The sequence below is a fragment of the Branchiostoma belcheri genome, unplaced genomic scaffold (assembly GCF_001625305.1).
Source record: "Branchiostoma belcheri isolate BF01 breed outbred unplaced genomic scaffold, Haploidv18h27 scaffold27, whole genome shotgun sequence".
NCBI classification, from domain to species: Eukaryota; Metazoa; Chordata; class Leptocardii; order Amphioxiformes; family Branchiostomatidae; genus Branchiostoma; species Branchiostoma belcheri.
In genome coordinates this window covers 870,532-892,801 of record NW_017803876.1, presented here as the reverse complement: position 1 = coordinate 892,801, position 22,270 = coordinate 870,532, and the positions used below count along the sequence as shown (strand labels likewise).

General features: G+C 42.6%; 4 protein-coding genes across 4 annotated transcripts; 3 read left to right on the top strand and 1 right to left on the bottom strand.

The window, feature by feature from the left end:
- Positions 1 to 462: 462 nt before the first annotated feature.
- On the top strand, positions 463 to 4,510 carry LOC109472325 (countin-3-like). The gene is made up of 7 exons (XM_019772021.1): positions 463 to 565; positions 921 to 1,119; positions 1,604 to 1,739; positions 2,101 to 2,213; positions 3,258 to 3,353; positions 3,654 to 3,770; positions 4,296 to 4,510. Exons 1-7 carry the CDS (start codon positions 560 to 562, stop codon positions 4,385 to 4,387), a joined length of 759 nt encoding a protein of 252 aa, XP_019627580.1. The 5' UTR covers positions 463 to 559; the 3' UTR covers positions 4,388 to 4,510.
- Positions 4,511 to 5,441: 931 nt separating this feature from the next.
- LOC109472330 (countin-1-like) lies at positions 5,442 to 10,861 on the top strand. Its single transcript, XM_019772028.1, has 7 exons — positions 5,442 to 5,528; positions 6,645 to 6,849; positions 7,322 to 7,457; positions 7,893 to 8,005; positions 8,882 to 8,977; positions 9,575 to 9,715; positions 10,421 to 10,861. The coding sequence occupies exons 1-7, from the start codon at positions 5,523 to 5,525 to the stop codon at positions 10,504 to 10,506; spliced, it is 783 nt and encodes a 260-aa protein (XP_019627587.1). The 5' UTR covers positions 5,442 to 5,522; the 3' UTR covers positions 10,507 to 10,861.
- Positions 10,862 to 11,648: 787 nt separating this feature from the next.
- LOC109472349 lies at positions 11,649 to 18,226 on the top strand. Its single transcript, XM_019772062.1, has 5 exons — positions 11,649 to 11,965; positions 13,600 to 13,729; positions 14,147 to 14,221; positions 16,897 to 17,004; positions 17,720 to 18,226. The coding sequence occupies exons 1-5, from the start codon at positions 11,751 to 11,753 to the stop codon at positions 17,993 to 17,995; spliced, it is 804 nt and encodes a 267-aa protein (XP_019627621.1). The 5' UTR covers positions 11,649 to 11,750; the 3' UTR covers positions 17,996 to 18,226.
- Positions 18,227 to 18,867: 641 nt separating this feature from the next.
- Positions 18,868 to 21,722, bottom strand: LOC109472123. The gene is made up of 3 exons (XM_019771701.1): positions 21,523 to 21,722; positions 20,793 to 20,920; positions 18,868 to 20,399 (listed from the first exon to the last, which is right to left on the bottom strand). The coding sequence occupies exons 1-3, from the start codon at positions 21,677 to 21,679 to the stop codon at positions 19,437 to 19,439; spliced, it is 1,248 nt and encodes a 415-aa protein (XP_019627260.1). The 5' UTR covers positions 21,680 to 21,722; the 3' UTR covers positions 18,868 to 19,436.
- Positions 21,723 to 22,270: the final 548 nt, after the last annotated feature.

Sequence of the window (22,270 nt, the reverse complement as noted above, 5' to 3'; positions counted from 1 at the left end):
ATTCCAACATGTAGTCACAAGACGTGGAGACAACCCACTCAACTTTCTTCAACTTATGTTAATGCCGCCACCAACACAGGGGACAATACAATACTCATTTTCACCTGAGCGAAGTGAGCGAAGTCGTGTAAAGTGCCTTTCCCACAATATCGGTGGCATGTCAGGACTCGTACCCGGGACCTCTTACATGTCTTACTTAGTTCCGAGTCGAGCACTCTGACACTACGCCACACGACCTTACAGACATTTATATAATTTATCGTCAAATGAAGAAACGTAACAGGCAGGTCACATCAGGTCGTGGTTCTACATCGTTTGCCACTAAAAACTGGCTTTTCTGACCCTCGTCTCATGTCAGGGTCTCCAATCAGAATCAGGATAAACAAAGTATGATGAGGTAGCGAGACAGCCAATCCGCGGGTCTGGGGGTCTGCAGGAGTGCTGAGTAACTAATGAGTAAATATCTGTCAACAAAAATGCGATAAGAAGCGCACCTTGTAACACACGTAGCCCTCAGACCACTCTTTCTCTCACGACGCCATCGTAGGAACAGGTCAACATGAAGGTAAGCTACACTTTCTAGTATAAAGTAGTTGTCTTGCAATTGTATTTGTGAGGTCTCAAACACAGCTGTTTGGGTTTTGCCGACAACGCTATCCTTATGGCGGATGTGTTACTTTTTTTCTAATTCCAACGTTTCATGACTAGACATGGTGACAGCACGCTCAAGTTATATAGACTTATTTCATGCCACCACCAACGCAGCTGGGCAAATTCAGGACAATACTCATTTTCTCTGCATTAAGTGAGTTAAGTGAGGGAAGTGTGTAAAGTGCCTTTCCCAAAGGCACAAGATCGGTGGTATGTCAGGACTCGAACCCGCGACCTGTTGACATGTGTTGATTTTGCTGCCGTTCCAGTCCGTCGCCGTGGTTCTTGCCGTTTTCCTGGCGTACCAGTGCCTGGCCGTCCGCCACCCGGGCCCACTGGTTCAGCCCGGAGGCCTGTCCCTGAGTCGGACCCTCAGTAAGCCCAGCAAAGTCGGTGCCATGGACTTGTGCAGCTTCTGCGTGGATTTCGCTCATAACGCCATCCAGACTATTGGAGAAGCCATTCTCGGTGAGTACGCCCTCATGATCACCATTGTGCTTCGTGATGGGAAGGAGTGACAATACTCTGGGACGATGCGTGACACACCAGCTCCGCAGGCACGCGGCGCGGCGGCAGCTAGCTAGCTTTCAAGTGATGATGATTAAGCTTTTGAAGAGGCCACGTGCATAGTGGAAAATTGGAGAAGCAGGGGTACAAAAGGGCTGCTACTTATGAATTTTATTTATTTTTTTTATTTCTTATTTTTTAATTCCATTGTAACAGTACAATACACTGGCCACCCAGGCAGCATAGCTGATTTCGGGTGCCAAACAATACAAAGATTAAACATACACAATATAACATACTAATACAGTAAACTAACAAGTAAAGATTAAGCTCAATTAACAATATAAGAGTACAACAGACTTAAGTACAAAGCATACTAAAGTATTCAATCAAGATAATAATAGTAATAGTGCTTATAAATTATCTTTTGTTTTTTCCTGTACAGAGGGTGGTTTGACGAAAGGATGCCAAGGGCTGTGTGCGATCGTGGGCAACAAAACAGACAGTAAGGCGGTGGAGCTGGCCTGTGACACTCTGTGTGTCGCCGTGGGGTTCGACGAGTTCGTTCACGCATTCCAAAAGTAAACGCTTTCATCCTGTTGAAAAAAAATCTTTGCTATTTTCCTGATTATTGTGATTTAAGTGTGGCGTAACGGCAGAGCGTTCGGCTCGGACCCAAGAGGTCCCGGGTTCGAACCCTGCCATGTCAAAAATCTTGTGCTCTTGGGAAAGGTACCTTACACGACTTTGCCTGGCGAACCCCATCTCTTTTAGTATCAGATGTCATACTTTGTACCCTGTACAATTGTTGTGAAATTAAGTTATTATTATTATAACGTAATGGTAAAATATGAATGGTGTCTAACCAACATGACGTAGGCAGTTAAGAACTAATCATTCCACGACATTTGTATGTTCATCGTATGTCTGTACAACTCACAGGGCCGACGTGGACCCGATCTACTACTGCGAGCTACTGAACCAGTGCCCGATTGTCGACAACGGCGATGCGACCACCACCCTTTTTGACGTCAATCCAAAGTCAGGACCACAAGGTAATCATTGTGGGGTCGTGTGGCGTAACAGCAGAGTGCTCGACTCGGAACCGAGAGGTCCCGGGTTCGAGTCCTGCGCATGCCACCGATCTTGTGCCCTTGGGAAAGGCTCAAAAGGCACTTCACACGATTTTCCTCACTTCGCTCAGGTGAAAAAGAATTAGTATTGTACATGTATTGTCCCCTGTGTTGGTGGCGGCATTAATATAAGTTGAAAAAAATTGAGTGACGTCTTGTGATTACATGTTGGAATAAAAAAGGTAACCAAACCGTTAAAAATGTCCAGCCTTCCACATTTACCCCATCAAAAGCTGCCTTCTCGAAACGTTCTGTTCACGATTTGCCATCAGCATTCAGTATATAACAGTTATGCCACGCAACACCGTGATTCTTACTCAAACCTTTATACTTAATACCCAACGATTTATAGTTGATGATTTATATTGCCGTTAGTCTTGTATAAACGAACGCTCATTTGTTGTTTTGTCATCTTCATACTTGTAATTTGTATTATATGTCAGGGGTGTGATTAATATTAGCTTCGGCTAGAGTTTCCACCTCTATGTCTTGTACCATGTCTTGTACTTTGTTGTTTCAATAAATAAATAAAAAACACCGTTACATCAATCCCAGTAGTAGGAGAGCATTATTTGCCTAGGAAAGTCATGAAGGATCAGCAAATTGGTCTTTGTATACTGGCGACAGAAGCATTCTTTTCGATTATGTGTTAAGCCGATATTCCAATTTTAAGTATTTGAATAGTATAGAGAAATTCCTTACAGCCTTCGATAAACCAGATTTAACTGATCATACAGCCAACTACATTTATGCGATGACCAAGAATCGAGATGAAGTTGAAAGTACTTGTGTACTCTAGACATTTATATTTACATGTGTATACTTTGTTAACATGTGACCTGTGCTTAGCTCAGTGGGGCAAAAATGTAAAATAAAGGTCTTCATTAATTAATCATTACTGTTTCAATACATATATATATGATTGTCTGGTTACTTTCATGCACTCTTTCTTGTCCTCCATATCAGGGGACTTTATCTTCGACGTTGAGTACGAGACGAAGAACGGCACGGGGACAGGGGAACTGCTGCTACTCATCGACACTGTAGATCAATGGCCCGTAGGTAAGATATGGGGATTTTTTTCTATAATTACAGCACGAAAACAGATATTTAAGCAAACTTTCCGCAATATGAGATATAAGACTAATATAAGACTAAGACTAAAAAAATTTTTTTACGGCTCTCAGTGGCCAATATGAGATGTTGTCACATCGGCGCACCAAATCCGTAAGGTGTTTTTGGCACCCTGACAGACAGATTAGCCTAAGAGGCTCGGTGGGCGTCACTCCACCGTATAGGTGGGGAAGTCGTGTAAAGTGCCACCGACTAAGCCTAAGACTAAATGCTTGTTCCACACCTCAGGTGGGTCCTTCCTGAACGAGCCGCAGGCCCCGGGGAAGTACGGAATGAAGATGACGCTGCACGCGGTGCCGAACGGCGGGGAATCTTTCATGCCGGGCGACTATAACGCCACTCTGCGTAAGTCATGTTGGAAAATCGGAATAAAACGAAGGGATAGACAAATGAAAACGTTGAATGAATATTTAGGGTATACCAAAACATAACGTAACATATCATAACATTTTATAAAACTGAATCTGAAATAAAATAACACGACATGAAATAAAACTAGAAAGGTAACATTTGCAAAGCAAATGCATAATGTTTACTTTCGCATATGGTCTTTTCTGTTAGTTCTTACTCAAACCATGCAGGCTCAAACACATTCATATATATGGTGACAGCAGTCTAAATCCCTCCTACTATAAAATTGCAACATGATGCAACCCAACACCAGTTAGCTTGGTGTGAGACGGTCTGGTTCAGGTCATTAACTAGGCCAGAGGTCAGTGTTTGGAGAAGAATAGGAAGAAGAAACAGAGCAAAAACAATATGTTTTCCTTCGGTAAACATAACAACATATAAAGGAGAGGAGAAATTGCCTACTGTTATTAACATGCTAGTAAATAATATTCTAAGGAGAATCTTGTCTCTCTGTTTCAGAAATCTGCAATGGTCAGTGTATGAGCAAACATCCCCACAGTAAGATCTACGACACGAAGAAAACCAACTTCACCATCACTCCATCTGACTAGTCGTGCAGCCGCGACAAACGGATGAACAACGCTAATTCCAAGTTACATGTATTCCTACTCTCCAAGCAGAGCTTTGGGTTTTGGCTGAAAACGTTTTTTTTGTTGTTGTTTGTTTTGGGTAAAACAAATTCCAGTGCAAGAAAAGAAACCCCGATAAAAAAGCCTAAAAACACGCCAAAAACAATCCAAACTCCAAACCTCTGCTTGGAGAGTAAGTTATTCCCCCCTTGCTTCGTACTTGCCTGGTGACAGTACGATTTCCAAAGTTAGGAGATATACTTGGCTCCCTGGCGTGTTGCTTTTGACCGAGCGTTTAGGTGCATTGTCGTTTGACGTATTGGAAAGACCACCTTTGACTTGAATGGAACGACAACAAACTTGACTTCGTCATCTGATCTTGTCTTATTTGCTCTGGTTCGTCTGTCTATCTGTCTGTCTGTCTGTCTTGTCCCTTGACCTCCTGGTCGTTGGGGGGAAGGGGGGGGCAAGGATGGACAGCTGTCTGTCATGCACTGTTAATTTTCCTGTGTCTGTAATCGCGTATTTATAGATAGTCATGGCAAAACGAACCACTGTTCTGTCTTTGAATATAAACAAATAAAGATGCGAAAACTTGATTGTCTCCTGCTTGTCTTTTTAAAAAGGTGCACAACTGTTATAATTATTATAACTTTCCCCAAAACCTAACATTGTTAAACCCCTACGCCTGGAACAGTTCATAACAAATCACATACAAACAATAATTGTAAGGGTAAATGGTGTTCTATGCAAGGGGTGAAGGGCCAATATGTGCCACCCAATCAATTTTTCCCTGCAGTCTTCATTGTCTGTTATGCATTATATAATCAAGTAAAGCTACATGCAGGTCACATTGGGTTGTAGTTCTAGATTGTTAACCACGAAAAAATTGTTTTTCTGACCCTTGTCTGATGTCAGGGTCTCCAATCAGGATCAATAAACAAAGTAGGAGGATAAGGTAGCGAGACAGCCAATCCGCGGCGCTTGGTGTAGGAGTACTGAGTAACTAATGAGTAAATATCTGTCAACAAAAAACGCGATAAAAAGCGCACCTTGTAACGCACGTAGCCCTCAGACCACTCTTTTTCTCACGACGCCATCGTAGGAACAGGTCAACATGAAGGTAAGCTGCGCTTGTAAAGTATGTGTCTTGAGTGTTCATCCAGATAGACCAGTTCAAAGACGCAAATGTACGATAGCTTAAGTATAGTACCTTAAAAGGTATAGTTTCAGGATTTTTTTTTGTACACGATTCCCTTAAAAGGAAAAATCTCAGACCCTCGGTAAAATGAGGTAGTGGGCATACATCTCATGAGCATACATGTTTTGCGCTGTACACGCTCGTATTCAAAAAGCAGTTACATGAAATTGAAGGTATATCACGTTATGCCGTTTTCTTTTCGCTCAACTGGGGGCATGGCGTTTGAAAAGGAAGGGTCAGCCTAGAAAGTATGGATTGTAAATTTCCATATACTAAGTCAGCACACCCTTGGGGGGGGGGGGGGTCTGATTGGACTTTTACCTGGGCAAGGGCACCAGGTGGCGAACTCGTGACTGGAGTCATGTGATCTGTACATCGACCTGTGCTGATCTCCAAGCAGATGTTGGGGGTGTCAAATCGTTCATCTTGACGTTTTCTACCTATTCTATTTTCACAGACACACAGATACACAGACACACATAGTAATAAGAAAGCAATTGACAAACTTTAACCGTTTCTAAAAAAAGCTACCACATATATAAATGTCATACACATGTGAATTGCGATAGTTTATTGCACAACAATTGTGACAGGTACAATGTTTGGCAGATAATAAGATTACTGGCTGGTAGCGATCTATCAAAATTATACATAGTGGAGTCTAAGTGGACGATATTATTTGCTTGGCACAAAATAATGTATTATGATGTATATGAGGGATTCATATATCGCCTGTCTTGTTCATTGAGGTTTTGTACGCAAACTCTTTCAATTCAGGGAGTCCGAGGCTAATCCCTGCTGTAGGGTTTGCTTTTTGGTGTCATGAATAAAGATCATAAGTATATCATGTGCTTTTCTCCACAACTCCAGTCCGTTGCCGTGGTTCTTGCCGTTCTGCTGACATCCCCCCTATTTGGCTAAATTTTACTGAACCCGAGGTGTTAGTCTGGTGGAGACTAAAGCTGTACAGATACTTGTATGTAGTAACACTTGCAACACGATTGACAGTCGACGATGTGCATTTTTCCTCCATCCCAGTCCGTCGCCGTGGTTCTTGCCGTTCTGCTGGCATCCCAGTGCCTGGCCGTCCGCCCGCCTCCCCGCTCCCAGCGGCCGCTGACCTGGCCTGGCGGCCTGTCTCTGAGCCAGGACTTCAAGCCCAGCAAGGTGGACCTGGATCTCTGCAAGTTCTGCATAGACTTCAGTCAGCAGGCCATCCAGCAGCTGCTGAACATTATCCTGCGTGAGTACTTCGAAAAAAAAGTTAATGGCTAGATACAGCAAAGCGTTCAAGTTTAAAACGACTTTTGAATGTACTATAACGGTGGTATATTGTTGTTTTTTTTTTTAAATCCATTCTTTTTGTATTGTGATGCAGCCTTGAATTCTTTTTCTACAATCTCTACTCAAGCAGGAATAGAAAATTTAAAATCAATAGAAGGGCAAGGGAGGTGCATTGAGTCTGGCAAAACGCATAGTTAATACAAAGTTAGCTCACGAGATGGCACAATTCCGACACGCATGATATAAGAAGATGTACACTTTCATCGTAATATTCTAATAAACTGTAAATGTGTCTACATGTGCATCACTAGCTTATGATATACGTACAAATATGTATGAATGCCAGAAAGCCGATTCCATTTTCCGGCTTATCATACTTTTATTTGTGGTGGGTCAATATAGACTAAACTAACTGTTGCCTACACATACAGAGGTGGGAGTTGTTGGGACCTGTGGGGAACTGTGCCAGGCCCTGGCAGACAAGACCGGCAGCCAGGCGCTGGGCGTGGCCTGCAACCTGCTGTGTGACATCGAGGGCGTGCAGGAATTCATCAAACTGATTGAAAAGTAAAAATCACAGATTTATAAAAAAAAAAAATTCCAAGCAGATCCTATGGTCGCAAGTCAGTATCCGCAGGGGTGCCAGAGTATACAGTGCAATTTTACGGAATGCAGTGCAATTTTACGGAATACAGTACAATCTTAGCCAGGCCGGTATCATCCTATTTGCATACCATGGGGCTCCCATAACCGCTACAACTAAGAACATCATTAATAGTATGTTGAGAGCGAGTATGGGGGTCCCGGTATACAATTGGATACTGCCTTGCCACCATAGGATCTGCTTGGAGACTATTGATTTCTATTTCCCTAACCTGCGTCCGTAACGACTCTTTACTGTGTATTCTTCAGTACCAGGTCTATTACCTGCAATATCAAAACATGATAGGCAGCGAACTTCTGTAAAAAAGAAAGACTGACACTTCTGTTTTCCTCCTGTAGGGCTGATTTGGACCCGATCTACTACTGTGAGCTGCTGAAGCAGTGCACCATCAAGGACGACGGCGACGCCAAAATCACCACTCTCAGCGTCAACCCCAAGTCTGGGCCACAGGGTAATCAAATCTATACGCCAAAAAACAGTTACTCAAGCAACTGGATATGATTTTGAAAACGTCAGACGTTTCAGCTAGTATCCACTAGCTTTCGTCAGTGACTGAGAGACCAGAGGGGAAAGCAGGTTTATAAGCACAACCTATTGATTGATATGCAAATAAAGTGAATACAAATTTTTGGAAGTCGAAAAAGGAACAAAAGTCAGACAAGTCAAGACAAGATGATGCAAATTAGTCTTCACTTTATTTGCATATCAATCAATATGCTTATAAACCCGCTTTCCCCTCTAGTTTCTCAGTCACTGACGAAAGCTAGTGGATACTAGCTGAAACGTCTGACGTTTTCAAAATCATATCCAGTTGCTTGAGTAACTGTTTTTTGGCGTATCGTATTACCTGGATGTCTAACCTTCATCGACGTAATCAAATCTATATTTATAGCAATGTTATACATGTGCATAATACTGGCCATACACATCATTAGTTGCCATTACCACACCTTGCACCAGGATATAATACTGCATCCTTTGCATGTATGTAGCCTAGTGCATGGCATGTAGCACGAGCAACAATTCCAGTAACGTAACGTTAGGATTTATCCCTGTGATGCAGCCTTGAAGTCCTTGAAGTACCGTTTCTGCCAATGCAACGGGGAAAGAAAGATTTAGACTATGATCAGTGAGGAATATGAGTGTAACAGTGAAAAGATGGTGTACATAGCTTGACGATTATATATTCTGATCATTCTGCTGATCATTCTGCTGATCATTCAACCGTGTTATCACTACTATCTCAGCTACATGTACCTGTAATTGTCTGGTTGCATCCAGACGCAGTAACCATGTACATCACGGCCTGCATGTTCTGAATCATTAGGAACTTTCATCATCGATGTGGAGTACGTGTCCAAGAACGGCACCGGCACAGGCGAAATGGTCATAGACATCGACACTGTGGACGGCATCCCACTGGGTAAGAACACACGAAATGATTATATGTTTACCTGTGCATGAGGATACAAGATACAAGGAGAGTATATAATTTTTGGTCTGGTGCTTCTTCTCCAAACATATAACGTCAATGATCTGGACCAGGCGTCAGTCACCATGGTAACTGGAGCTGTAGCAGATACCCTGTGGTGTTGCGTTTATACATTAAATTATATAACGGGACGGGCACAGGTATGGTGATGGATATGGACACTGTGGACGGCATTCCACTGGGTAAGAACACACGAAATAACGTACTGCGAAAGTCATGTGAGCCTTTCTTGTGATCTATGATACATCAGCAACGGGTTTGTTTTGACCTGATAAACACACATCAGCAAATGACTCATCAACAGACGGAGGTAGCCGCCACCAGGCTTCAGAGGTAGCAAGAAATGGTAGAAATTGGCCAAATACTCATACTAGATAACAATCCATGTAGGTTTAATAAAAGGGTATTTGGACAATTTCTACTCTTTCCAGCCGCCTCTGAAGCCTGGTAGAGTCTGAGGCAAACGCACCGTGTGCCTCTCTTGTTGCTTGGGCATTAATTCTTGTCCATACTTATCTAAATCTCCAGGCCAGGGCTTCGTTCTTGAGGCGCAGGAGGCAGGCACGTACGGACAGAAGATCTCTCTGAGGGCGGAGCCGAACCCGGATTGTGACCCCACACAGGGACCGTGTGAGAGTTTCCAGCCGGGAAACTACGGAGTCAGAATCGGTGAGTTATGGTCTAACATCTTTGTTGTCCAAAGATTATACTATTACACCAAGGAATGGTAAAGAAAAACTAAAGAGCAAACGGCTACCAAAATTATGGACAGCTTTTCGTCGATTGTACTCGTACACTACTACTAAAGTAACCTAGCCTGGGTGCCATCCTATTGTGTTGACAGCCACACCCAGAGTATGGCGATTCTACATTGTAGTCAATCAGTCCTTTTGTTAGCGAGCTTTTCTGGCTTTTCTCCTTGCCTCCGCAGCAGATATTCTTTCATTTTCAAAAGTATTTCCATCCTATTATCCCCATACTCACTCCTTAAAATATCTTAGGGAGCAAGTATGAGAGCCTTGGTGCCATACCCAGGCTACCACTGACCGTGAAATAAGATCTATGAAATATGCAGAAGTGGGGTCGTGTGGCGTAGGGGCAGAGTGCTCGACTCGGAACCAAGAGGTCCCGGGTTTGAGACATGCCACCGATCTTGTGCCCTTGGGAAAGGCACTTTACACGACTTTCCTCACTTCGCTCAGGTGAAAATGAGTATTGTATTGTCCCCTGTGTTAATGGCGGCATTAATATAAGTTGAAAAACTTGAGTGTGCCGTCACCACGTCTTGTGATTACATGTTGGAATATAAAAAAAGATACGCAGAAACTATCTTTAGTCTACAGTTACAACATTTCTTATTTATCTCTCCGACAGCCCTCTGCAATGGCGAGTGCGGCAGTAAGCACCCCCACAGTCAGATCTACGACCAGGGCATGACGAACTTCACCATCACCGGTTAGAGAAGCCGCGCCATAGCTACAGGAGACTCTGACTAGCGCATCAACCTTCGCAAACAACCACGTTCTCATTCTAGCTCTTACCTTCCACTTCCGCTTTATAACATAACTGTTATAAAGCGTTCCCTCCGTGTATAAGCCCTTGTACATTCAAGTCGATATTGCCATAATTGTTTTACCGAAAGTTAATTATGCTAAAAGCTATATCGTACATACCATCCTCATGTATGAATGTGGTGACAGTAGCTTTTGGTTGAACAGTGTCTTAAAACAAAGCGCTACTAGTTCTAATGTGCGCTTTTCACAGCAATGCAATGCATTCCTTTTTACTAATAACGTAATAAAATATTAACTTCAACTTTCCTTCGTTCGTGTCTCTGTTTCCATGCAAATTGATATAATAGTAATTTTTGAAGACATTAATGATTTAACCCTGGGAAACTGGAAAACGTCCATTTAGCCCTAGACCAGACTGTTGATGTCACTTCAGATTCTGTCAACATTCAAAACATACCACATATGATCTGATCATGATCATGCATAATGTCCCTTAACTGCTATCAAAACTTGAAAACCAAAGGAATGGTTATTCAGTATGTTATTCATGAAATGAAGTTTAAAATGTCCGCCCTGTTCCATTTCCTACCACTCAAACTCAAACCGGCGCCAAAATTAACGTTACAGGTAGCCATGCTTGCTCTTCACAACCACAATTTTTCTCGAAAGTTCCAAAAGAAGCTCCTCATTATGCACGCACGTCATAACAAACACGTACTACTGGTATTGCTATTGGTTCAACTTCTACTAGTCTTTGGGAGCGGTTGTAAATGGTAGAACTTTAATACGTCAACGGTGACTGGCCAATACTGACGGACAGATAACATGCCAGGGGTGTTGGTCCGCGCCAGTAAGGAGTAACATTTGCTCCTTAGTGAAAAAATCCCCTGGTGTGTTGTATGTCTCTTTAGCGAATTTCTACAGTTAGCAGTCGCTTCTGAAGCCTCAATAGCCTCTATCAGGCTTCAGAAGCGGCTGTTATTGTAGAAATTTGTCAAAGAAATCCAAATTCGACTTCCTCTGTACTCCGCCAGGTGGCGCTGTCCGACGGAACACCGAGAGTTTATATTACGACGAATTGCCATTTTGCGGCAAAGGAAACCACGTTTTCGGTGGTGGGGTGGTTTTGCTTCGTAGCTGGTCAAGATATCACTAAATTAGCGATATTCCACCTGTAAAAACTCCTCAACATGGAGGTACAACTCGAAAGAGAAGGTCAGGACTCTACAGGAGAGAACAGGGACCAGGAGACGGACAGAAAAGCGCACGATCGGCCGTCGAATCGCGGCGGTAGCGTCGGTGGCGTGCCCGCACAGACCTACGAGGCGGTGGACGGGTCCACGGTAGTCATTCCTCGGGGGAAGCCAAAGTCCGGCAAATTTTGGAAAACTGTGCGATCAGAAAGGTACATTCATATCCATTCGTGCTGCTCCATTCGTAGCATAACACGACTTTTCATTTACAGTTAGGTGGCCGAGCTAAGGAAGAAGAAGTGAGTTGGCTGCTTCATGGGGGAGGGGGGCCAATTTAAGAGCCTGGTCTTCTATCGTGTGTGAACAGTACTCTCATCTGCCGAATAAACATACCCCCCGGAATAAACGTACCCCCCGGACAAATCTTCAAAATCAAATAAACATACCTCCGGAATAAACGTACCCCCCGGAAAATTACCAAAATTGACGGGTAACCTGTGTCTCTTGTACTAAAATGCGCCCTTACTGATATATGCACAAATCTTTTACTGTTATTTGCAATTAGGAATCTAAATAGACAAAAAAAAACAGCATTTAATATTTCGTATTTTGATAAGCACCACCCATGACAATAGAACATTCAGACAAATTTATGCACACGGTGATCGCGAAAACCGGCCCGAAAATGACAAGTTTCTCGCTACAATACGCGTTTATAAACGTCTTCACGACGATGATTTGTCGATTTTTTTCAGACGAAGTCGAAAAAAATTACTGGTTTTCAAAAAATTAATAAACGTACTGTGCAAAATAAGAACGTACTGGGTGGATGTTCGGGCCAAAAAAAATAAACGTACCCGTACATTTATTCGGCAGATGAGAGTAGTGTCTATTCAACGACCTACATGCATAACAACAGTGGACTAACTATACCAGGTGCCAAATCCTCACGTAAGAACATTACATTGAAAGAAGTGCTTTACCCCCCATCCAACAAGAAAATGGGGGTGGGGGTGGGTAATCTCCAAGCAGATCTTTCGGTGGCAAGACAGTATCCATTGGCCAGAGGAGTGTCCATTAGCCACCGAAGATCTGCCTGCAGTCGAAACGTCAAAGGCTATTAACACCTACATGTAGTTGTTGCCTGATCAAAATATTCTTGCCAAGTAGTTTATTGCCCTGACCACCAGGCAAGGCTCTTGCCCTCCTAGTGAGCCAGCTGGTTGAGCATTACAGGAAGTCTCTCTATGGGTCCCCTCACCAACTGTTATTTTGGACAGTTTAACTATAGGAAAAGAATATTCAACACATGTTTTGTGATATCTGCAGTTTTTAACCACAAGGACCCCAGTTATTGACATTTCTATGTTTCAGCCAGCATATTTTAGTACCAGCATACAGTATTATCTGGACAGGGTTAGGTGAGAACTCCCACTGAGATGTACGCGGGTGACTGCATTTGTCCCAGATTCAAGCTATAAACCGCTTGTAAAAATCTTAGCACAACAAAGTTTTGATAGCTGTTAATAGGGGCACAAGGAGGGGCAGCAACACCATTTTTGAAAAGAAGTGCTCCTCCCTGTTCGAGTACCGGCAGATCTTCGGTGGCTAATGGACACTCCTCTGGCCAATGGATACTGTCTTGCCACCGAAAGATCTGCTTGGAGATTAGGGGTGGGGGCTAAATGTTCATATGTACAGTATAACTATAACCAATATTATAACCTTACTTAGATGTAGTTACATATAACAGCCTTATGTATGGTCAGTAACACTAGAAATACGTCTTCAAAGATTTGCTATGTCTACAGACTCTAACATAAGATTTCTTTGCTTCATGAACAAGACATTCAAACATCAAGAAAGACAAGCCTCTGAGAACCACCTGGAACAAGAAAATGCAGCAAAGAGCAGAAAGACAGTCCATCAAGTCATTTGAGAAAGAACTGAAGGAGTTGAAACGACAACAACAGGAGGTGAGTGAACATGTTTTCGTCATGAACATTGTGCATAATTTCTGCCAACTGCCCATCTAGTAACTAGCCTGGGTACTATCCTGGTTACTTAACATCTGCTCCCACAGTCACTACTGATCGACTGCTTTGGAAATGGATGTAAACTAAACAGGATGGTACCCAGGCTATCTAATAACATGGTTTGCCTTACATAGCAACATTCCACAGCCAAGGGATGCCTTGGTTTTACCTATGTCTTGAAATAAAGTAAAATGTGCCATTATCATTCTATTCTTCACTTGGCTACTGAACAAAGTAAGTTGGCAAGGTAAAGTGATCGGACTTGTTAGAAAATGGTGATTCCTTCCATGTACTTGATTATTATTGAGTTGATATTGTGTGGGTGCCTCATTGCCTTTTGTATATGCATACTTTCAGGAGAAGAGAAAGAGACAAGAAGAACACAAGAAACAGAAGCTTGAAAATGAGAGGAAATCAGAGATTGTACAGGTGGTAAGTAGAGACTGGCTAGCTTGTATACATCATCACACATGTGACTGATTATGTTACATTATTTTTGGTTTCTTCTCCAAACACATAAGGTCAATAAGCTGGACAACCAGCTGTCACCATGGTAACTTGTTCTGTAGCAGACACCATGTGTTCACCATATACTAGTATATGAATGTATTCAAGTAAGAATTAACAGAGTAGTAGTTTGTTGGGCTAGACCAAGGAGGTTAACCTGCTTGGCTAAACCATGTGAAGGTAAACATTATGTATTTTCTTTGTAAATGTTACCTTTATACAGCTGTCTTTATAGTTGTCAAATTAAGTCTCCTTATTGTATGTTACCCTTCTTTGTCCTACGCATAAATAATCAAAGTGTTTTCTCTCTTTGTACTACGAACAGATTAAAAACACAGCAAAGATCAAGAGGATGAAGAAGAAGCAGTTGAGGCAGATACAGAAACGGGACACTGGCAACACGGGGAGGATTGTTAATGAAGTGAAATAAAACATTGTGATTTGATTGTCTGAGCCATTGTTTATACATGTACATGAAATACACAAATCATTCTACTGGTGGCTTTTCACTGAGGTGATGAGGTCATCATTATACAAAAAATACCAAGATTCAGGTTACATGACTATTAAATCCAGTAAAATAAGTCTGGTTTTTCAAAAACCATCTATCAAAGAGTTCGGGCACAGTACAGTATGTTAAATATTGGCAAATAAACTATACTTAAAAAAAAACTATCCAAGCGTCTGTATGTAAACCAAAGTGTCTAATACTTCCCCAGACTCAATTATCTGCATCAACATTTCTTTTAAATAGTTACAATACGCAATGCATGGTTATTACGAGACCAGAATAGTCCGGACAACACAGCTTACATAAACTCTGATTGATGATAAGGACGATTGCAGCGCGGCAGAAGTCCCGGTGGTTCTGCAGGAGCTACGCGCCACCGTCACATATCTCATAACCCCCATTCTTTGGCTACCGGAATTCACTAATGCGTAATGCGATTCACACAATTAACGTGAAGGTACGTGACGAGAATCAACGGTTGTTACCGGTACTAAACACTGACATTGTGAGACATGTATACCGTATACTTTCATCTCAAGCAGTACCTAAACGGAGGATTCCTATAAAGCAACCGAAGTGTCTCATTATTTCTCAAATAAACGGGGTTGGATGTTTGGAGCGCCTGGCGAGATGGGTGAGCATTCAGTTGTCGAATGGCACTTCGGGGGGCGCCTACAGATGAGTTATGCCCGAGGAAGACCGGGTGATTGAAAATAACTGATTACAGCGCGCTTAGATCATTCCATTTTCCATAGATCACCTCTGGTGAGTGCACAATGTCTGTGGCTACGTCCAGACTAGGACCGGTAACTAGGGTTGCGTGCTTGACACTGCGTTTGGATAATGCAAGGAGGTACTTTTTCTAACCTCAATAGATCTAGATACTGACAATACAGAAGATAAAACTAGAAATGAGATCGGTCAATTGTCCTGAGTCCATGCCCAGCTCTAAGACTACGAAGATGTCAGGTTTGATTTTGATCAACAAAACTGGCAGTGCAGGACAGAGTGAAGTGCTATTTATCTTTGCGCGTGCTTGACGATTCTATCAAGAAACTCAAGAGGATGTCTGACAGGTGGACTTACTCCACTCAGTCGCCTTTTCTGTTTACACCCTACAACCTCTATATACAATTTCTATAAACTAAGAAACACCGTAAAATTCCTGATCCGGCCGCGGCATGAGTATAACCTTTACATTAGCGTTACCGCGTTACAGATACCGCAGGGACGGCTGTCTGCCGCCCGAGATCGGCCGATGCGATGCAGACTCAAATTTGATTTCCTGATAACGGGAGTGAACTGGGCCGCTTGCTGTCACCGTGCGGCGTTCGGCAAGACGAAGATTGCTCTCTGCAGCTGGTGAAGTATTTGTCCGAGAGGTACTATAGCTAGCATTTGGCTGTAGCAAACCTTCACGTTCTGCAAGCCTAGGGGACTAAAATTCTGCTCGGAACATTCACAAGAAGGTATAGAGCACGCCTTTCAGTGTGAGCAGGAATTCCTGCGCTGAAGCAACAGCCTGTTCCGTAGCCGTCAACGCCATGGGCAGGGCCCAAACAGAGTAATGGGATCCACGAACCGGACCGTGAGCGCGCTGAACGGTGACTTTAGAGGGAAGTCCAAGCTGAAATCCTTTGATGTCGGCGTCAACACGGAGGAGAGCTCCATTACTGTAATAGTAAGTCAATGTTTTGTCAATACTAGTTATTCGTTTTTATTTATCCATCTGCAAAACAAATAGTTTTTCAAGTGGATGCCTTTCCAAACAAAGATGATTTGTCGAAAATAGACCAGTGACCTGATCTGATGACCCCATAATTACAAAGCACCCTGAACATAGAGCACTGTACATGTACTATATATTGCAATATATTACACAGCAATGTTGGCAATGTCTAAAATGATCATCTAAAGAGGAAACAATACCACTTGTATATTAGATCTGTCAGCATCCTCTCGGGGTTACGCTGTAGCATGTGAAAACACGGGCCGGGCGCGCTTTAATTGCAACCTTTTATGGGCAGTTGTCTGGTTTGATGGACATCATCGGGTAATTCCTTGATTTATTTCTGATACGGACGGACAGAATATCCTGGCGACCCGACCCATTAAAGATGTGAACCTGTTCTCCCTGAAGAAGACCGTTGCGCTGGCCCTGTTTGACATCACCGTGCTGGCCGCCAACACGGCACAGGTCAGTTCCTAATTAAACGTTTGCTGTAACCTCTTGTGCAGACGATAACCTCTTTGATCAAATTTGTAGCACCGTTTGCTCGGGCCTCTGGATATCTACCACGTCTATCTCAGCATCCAAGATCGAATACTCTGTTCAATTTCGTTACGTCGCGTCAATTCCTAAGTAAAAGGCTACAGGTGGGGTATCATCACCAGATAGCTTTCATCTAACAATGTTTACAGTTAGATGTACAATTTACTGCAAAGATTAGGTGTAACATGTCGTTCGGTGTAATATATAGCCAGCTGCCGCTGCGCCGCGTGCCTGCGAAGCTGGTGTGTTACGCCGATTTAAGGGCGGTTATACCGGCTATAATACAGATACAGAGTAGTACCGTATAATATAGGTAACATTTAAATCCAATTGCAAGCTGCACGTAACGACGCAAAAGTTTATCGCTGGTTTTGCTTGCCGTGCTACCGTCTAAAACCTGATCTTTGTATCATCTTAGTGGTTTTATGATGATATCCATGTTTGTTAATACTGATCTTAGCTGATATACTCAATATAGGGATACGTTTTTATGCTACGCTTTACCGAAAATGATGCAGATATATGTAAGATTTTATGCTAACTTTATCTAATTGTAATACTGGGCTGTATGTTGTAAATACTCGACATATTTCATGCACTTCACTGTGACATGCCAGTCGATTCAATAAATCTGCTACAGGTGAAGTTCGTGCGGCACAACTACAATGAAGAGGACCTCGGGGTTTACAGGTTCACCATGGTGATGTTGGGACTGTCCATCATCCTCCTGGTGGCCACGGCAGCCGTCCTGCTCTACATGGCCACCTTCAACATAGAGCGCGACAACGTGTACGAAACCATCGGGCGGAAAGCTCACATCACCAACGACATCATTGCCTCCCTGGTGTTGGTTATCACGATCGTCAACGTTCTGGTAGCTGTGTTTGGCTGTGAACCCAAGGCTTGGCCCTCGTAAAAACTAACGTTTATGGTTTGCTAATGTTGTCCATCGCCGTAGATGGTCCCTCTTCGGCCACGTACTCCGTATGCCGCTGGACTCACCCCCACAAAAGGTCCTCAGTGTCGCGTTCAGCAAAAAACTGAAACCCAGACTAGGAAGACCACGTGAAGGTCTCCTCAGTAGCCTCGTAAACTTTATCTCAACCATAACATCAGACTCGAGTCTCACGTACTGAAACATCTTAGAGACTTAGCAAGAGACAAACGCAGATGGATTGAACTGTACAGAGACATACACTGATTTGGCCTGTCAATTGTAGTTTGCTAATTGTAATCTGCTAATTTACAGCCAAGAACAGTTATTTATTATTATTATAATGTTGTTCCGTTATATGACGGTTTTACTATTTTCATCTTGAGATTGATTTCCCCAAATTTATACAAATTTCAAGACAAACATCTTAGATACCAACACAGTTAAAGAAGTGGCCAGGGGTTATCAGCTTATTCTGAAGAACTTCTGTCACTCTCCAGAACGAACAGATGTAAACAAACCAATGGAGACGTTTGGTACGTGAAAGGTATGTAAACATCATCAACAGTTGCAAAATGAGCAAAAATAAACCGTAAGTTACAAAAAAAACCATACCAATGTCGTAGAATGCCAAAATCAAACGAAAAAAGACGAAATTGTAAAGAAATGAACTTGAAGACTAGATTATTCGCCAAACCATATTCCGTTCCATTTGTTCAACCCTCATGACCACGTAGATTTCATAATGAAACCACCTTTTTTTTTCAAAACTTTTTTTTTATTCGCACGCGCGCATCAATTTTGGGGTTCCCGGAGGATGTCATCCATATAATCAAATCAAAATGGCCTAATAGCAGGGCAGGCCAGTGGGACCAATGCCTCCTGGAACTAAATGTCTGCATGTAGACTATACTATTTCAAAACAAGTTTATCGTGATACAAACTAACATGATAGGATGAATTTGGTATAGGACAAACAGTCTAACAGAGAAAATTACCTGTTCTTTTAGGAATCAAAAATGAAATCCAAGGACAAAGAATGAGCCATCATGTCCTCATGGAGATTACATCACATTCAGAGTGTTTACCTACATTTTCGGGACCAATGCAACATCCAAATCGAATTAACATTGATTTCTCATTTATTTATTTATGTCATTCAAACTTTTGCAAGGAATAATTCAGTACCCCTCAAGCATGATCTAATCTATGATGGAAGGCTACAAATCCATTCAACAATGCAACTAATGGAATCCGCAAATCTCATTATGAAGATAATGTATCAAACATAGACAGTCTGGACAAATGATGGATGTCTTTTATTAATACCCGATAGGAGACGCAGATTGAACTGGCAGACTCCCTTCTTTACTGCCCACTGTAGGAGTGTGTGATCAACCTGTTGTATAATATATAGAGCACTCTAGGAGTGTATCAACCTGCTGTATAATACATGAGCCACACCAGAGATCAGGGTGTGATTGGAGAACTCCAAGATGAGCTGAAGGACAGGGAACTGACTACTGTCAAACATCAGACAGTCGGCTCCTCCGCCAGACTCTCTGTTACCGGACGATGACGAAGCCATCCAGGTCAGAAATAACGTCTTCATCGCAGGAGGGAAGAGATCATCAATGATTTCCTCCGCCGGTGGAAGGTTGTCCACACACATGATGTGTCTCTTCTTAAAGTCCTCCACCTTTCCGACAATGTCTTTATTGCTCCGTTGAAACTGCTGTCCTAACCACTCACTGACTACTACCATTGACGTCTGCCTCATGTGGTCTTCGTCCTGCAGCTGGTCCTCTTTCAGCTGCCTAACATTCGTCACAAAATATCCTAAGAGATCCAGGGGTAGCCCCAGGCTTCTTGTGTCCTTAAGAATGGAAACAAGGCTTGTCAGCAACTCGATACATCTTCTCAAAAAGACATCCAGCTGCTGCTGCTCTGCTAAGTTGTCTAACGTCCTGATTACTTGGCACAAGACATCATCGGGATGTGAACTGCTGTAGTTGTGATCTGTGATAGAATCATCATTCCTACTCTCTGTGTCATTACTATCAGGCGAGTCATGTTCAACCTCATTAGCACCAATTTGCAGCTGCATGTGAGTGGTCTGCTCTAAGGCATCAGTCGGTACCTCTTTCTCATGACCTTTCAGTCCACAGGATTGTGTGGTATTTTGCTGAGAGGTTGGTGCCAGGGCAGTTTGTTTACAATCTGACTGAGGAACAACAGACATTGCTAAGGACTGTTTTCCAACAGAGGCAACTTGTTGACTTTTGTTTCTGCCTGCTGTTTGTCCATTTTCTTCAATTTCTGTGTCCTGCTTTATATTGTATGATTCTTGTAGTAGATCATCATCGAATCTCAGTCTCCATAGCTCCTGTATATAAAAATAAACTACATGTAATTATAAATACAATTAATAATGTCATGCTTGCAATATTGCCAAGTATTGTCTGTGCTCCAAGAGTTATACATTGTCTGGGTGCTATCTGATTTGCTACGGGCTCCTTTTTAGACCAGCATGTGAAAGGAGCCCATAGCAAATTGGATGGCACCCAGACTACTGTAGTATAAGCTACATAGGTTTTATCAACTCTAGGCCCAAACCTCTCCTATTAGATTTAGGAGTGATACCATTGCAGTGATCATTGATGTCTTTGATAAACAAAGATACAGATATGAATTTTACACTGGAATCATACTTGTTAGTACATGTTAGTACATGTAGTATCATGTCAGTGTATATTACAAATGTAGTTTCATGCCCCACCTGTAGAACAGTTAGACACTCCAGCTGGCTCTGTCTGTTGTGAAGCTCGAACACTGCCCTGAACACACCCTGGATGCTGTAGAACCACACACCTTTACAGGTGCCATGGATGCCTGCAAGCTTCACACCTGGAAAACAAATGAACGTCTTAAAACTAGCCTGCAACTTTTCTGATCCAGCATATAGTTGAAATTCTAGACCCATAACCCCTATTCTAATAATACCAGGGTTTTTGTGCCCTGTTTCCTCAGAACATTTCAACATTTTTTTTTCTAACAGTTATATCAGATGCCTGTAACTCATTATGACAAACATTTGTCACAAAATTAACCTCTTCTGAATAATTTGTAACCTCTGTAGATTTCATCAGGTTGCTGAATGATTGAACAGCAAAGTTCTTTATCAACAACCACTTGTTAACAAGAGCCAATATTGTAGAACACTATCTCAATCGACCGTTCTGGCATACAACATCATGTCCGTGGTACAATGTATGCCAGAGAAGTAACTGTCTACTGTATACTATATAGTGTGAATGCGAGGCTTGGCAGGCAGGGCCTCGTATAGCATACTTTTCGATTTCTGGTAAAGATACGAAAGACCAAATATCATAGACGCACACCGAAGTTAACGTTATATATGTTTGATATACTACTACTCGTCTCTGCATACCCTATTCGATACATTACTACATGCAATACCGACATGGATCGTGAGAAAGTCACAGGGCCCCACACCTTCGGTTCCGTGCTAAATGTCCGCTGTGCGCGATGGAAGTGCAGCATCCTGAGATCCTTGGCTGGAAGAGCCCACCCCTTCAGATGGATCAGTGTAGCTGTCTTCTGTGCTGCCATTCGCAAACCACAGACGGCGAAGTGGTAAAACATGAACTACGGGATGATTTTTCAGCCGATCGCCGCCATTTTGTATTGGGACGGTTCCATTGCAGTGAGGGGGAGTTCGATCTGTGAAATTTAGACCGTTGAATATTTACATTACATTTAAACATAACAGCAGTTGGTCTCGTACTGTACCAAGGCAAGTCGTGAATCATGTGTATGCATTTTCAAATGACAAACAAAAAAAGTAATAGAGCAAACATTTGTTTCATATTTTATTAACATAGAGAAAGTCACCCATATACATATAATAGAACCGTCTACCTTCAACATGGTACAGTGAGTAATGTCCTTGATGGTACAAAAATTGAATCTGTTTCCACGCATTCAAGCCACGCATTCAAGTACCAGAGTTATCAACCAAGGATTGAGGTGTTCAAGAATTCATTCTTTCCTAGAACTATCGCAGAGTGGAACTCACTGTCACCAAGTACAGTAGGGGCACTGTCAATAGATAGCTTTAAACAATGTCTAGAGCTAGAAGTTCAAGGGTTAGGTGTAACAAGTCGATCGGTGTAATATAGCCAGCTGCCGCCGCGCCGCGTGCCTGCGAAGCTGGTGTGTTACGCCGAAAGGTGG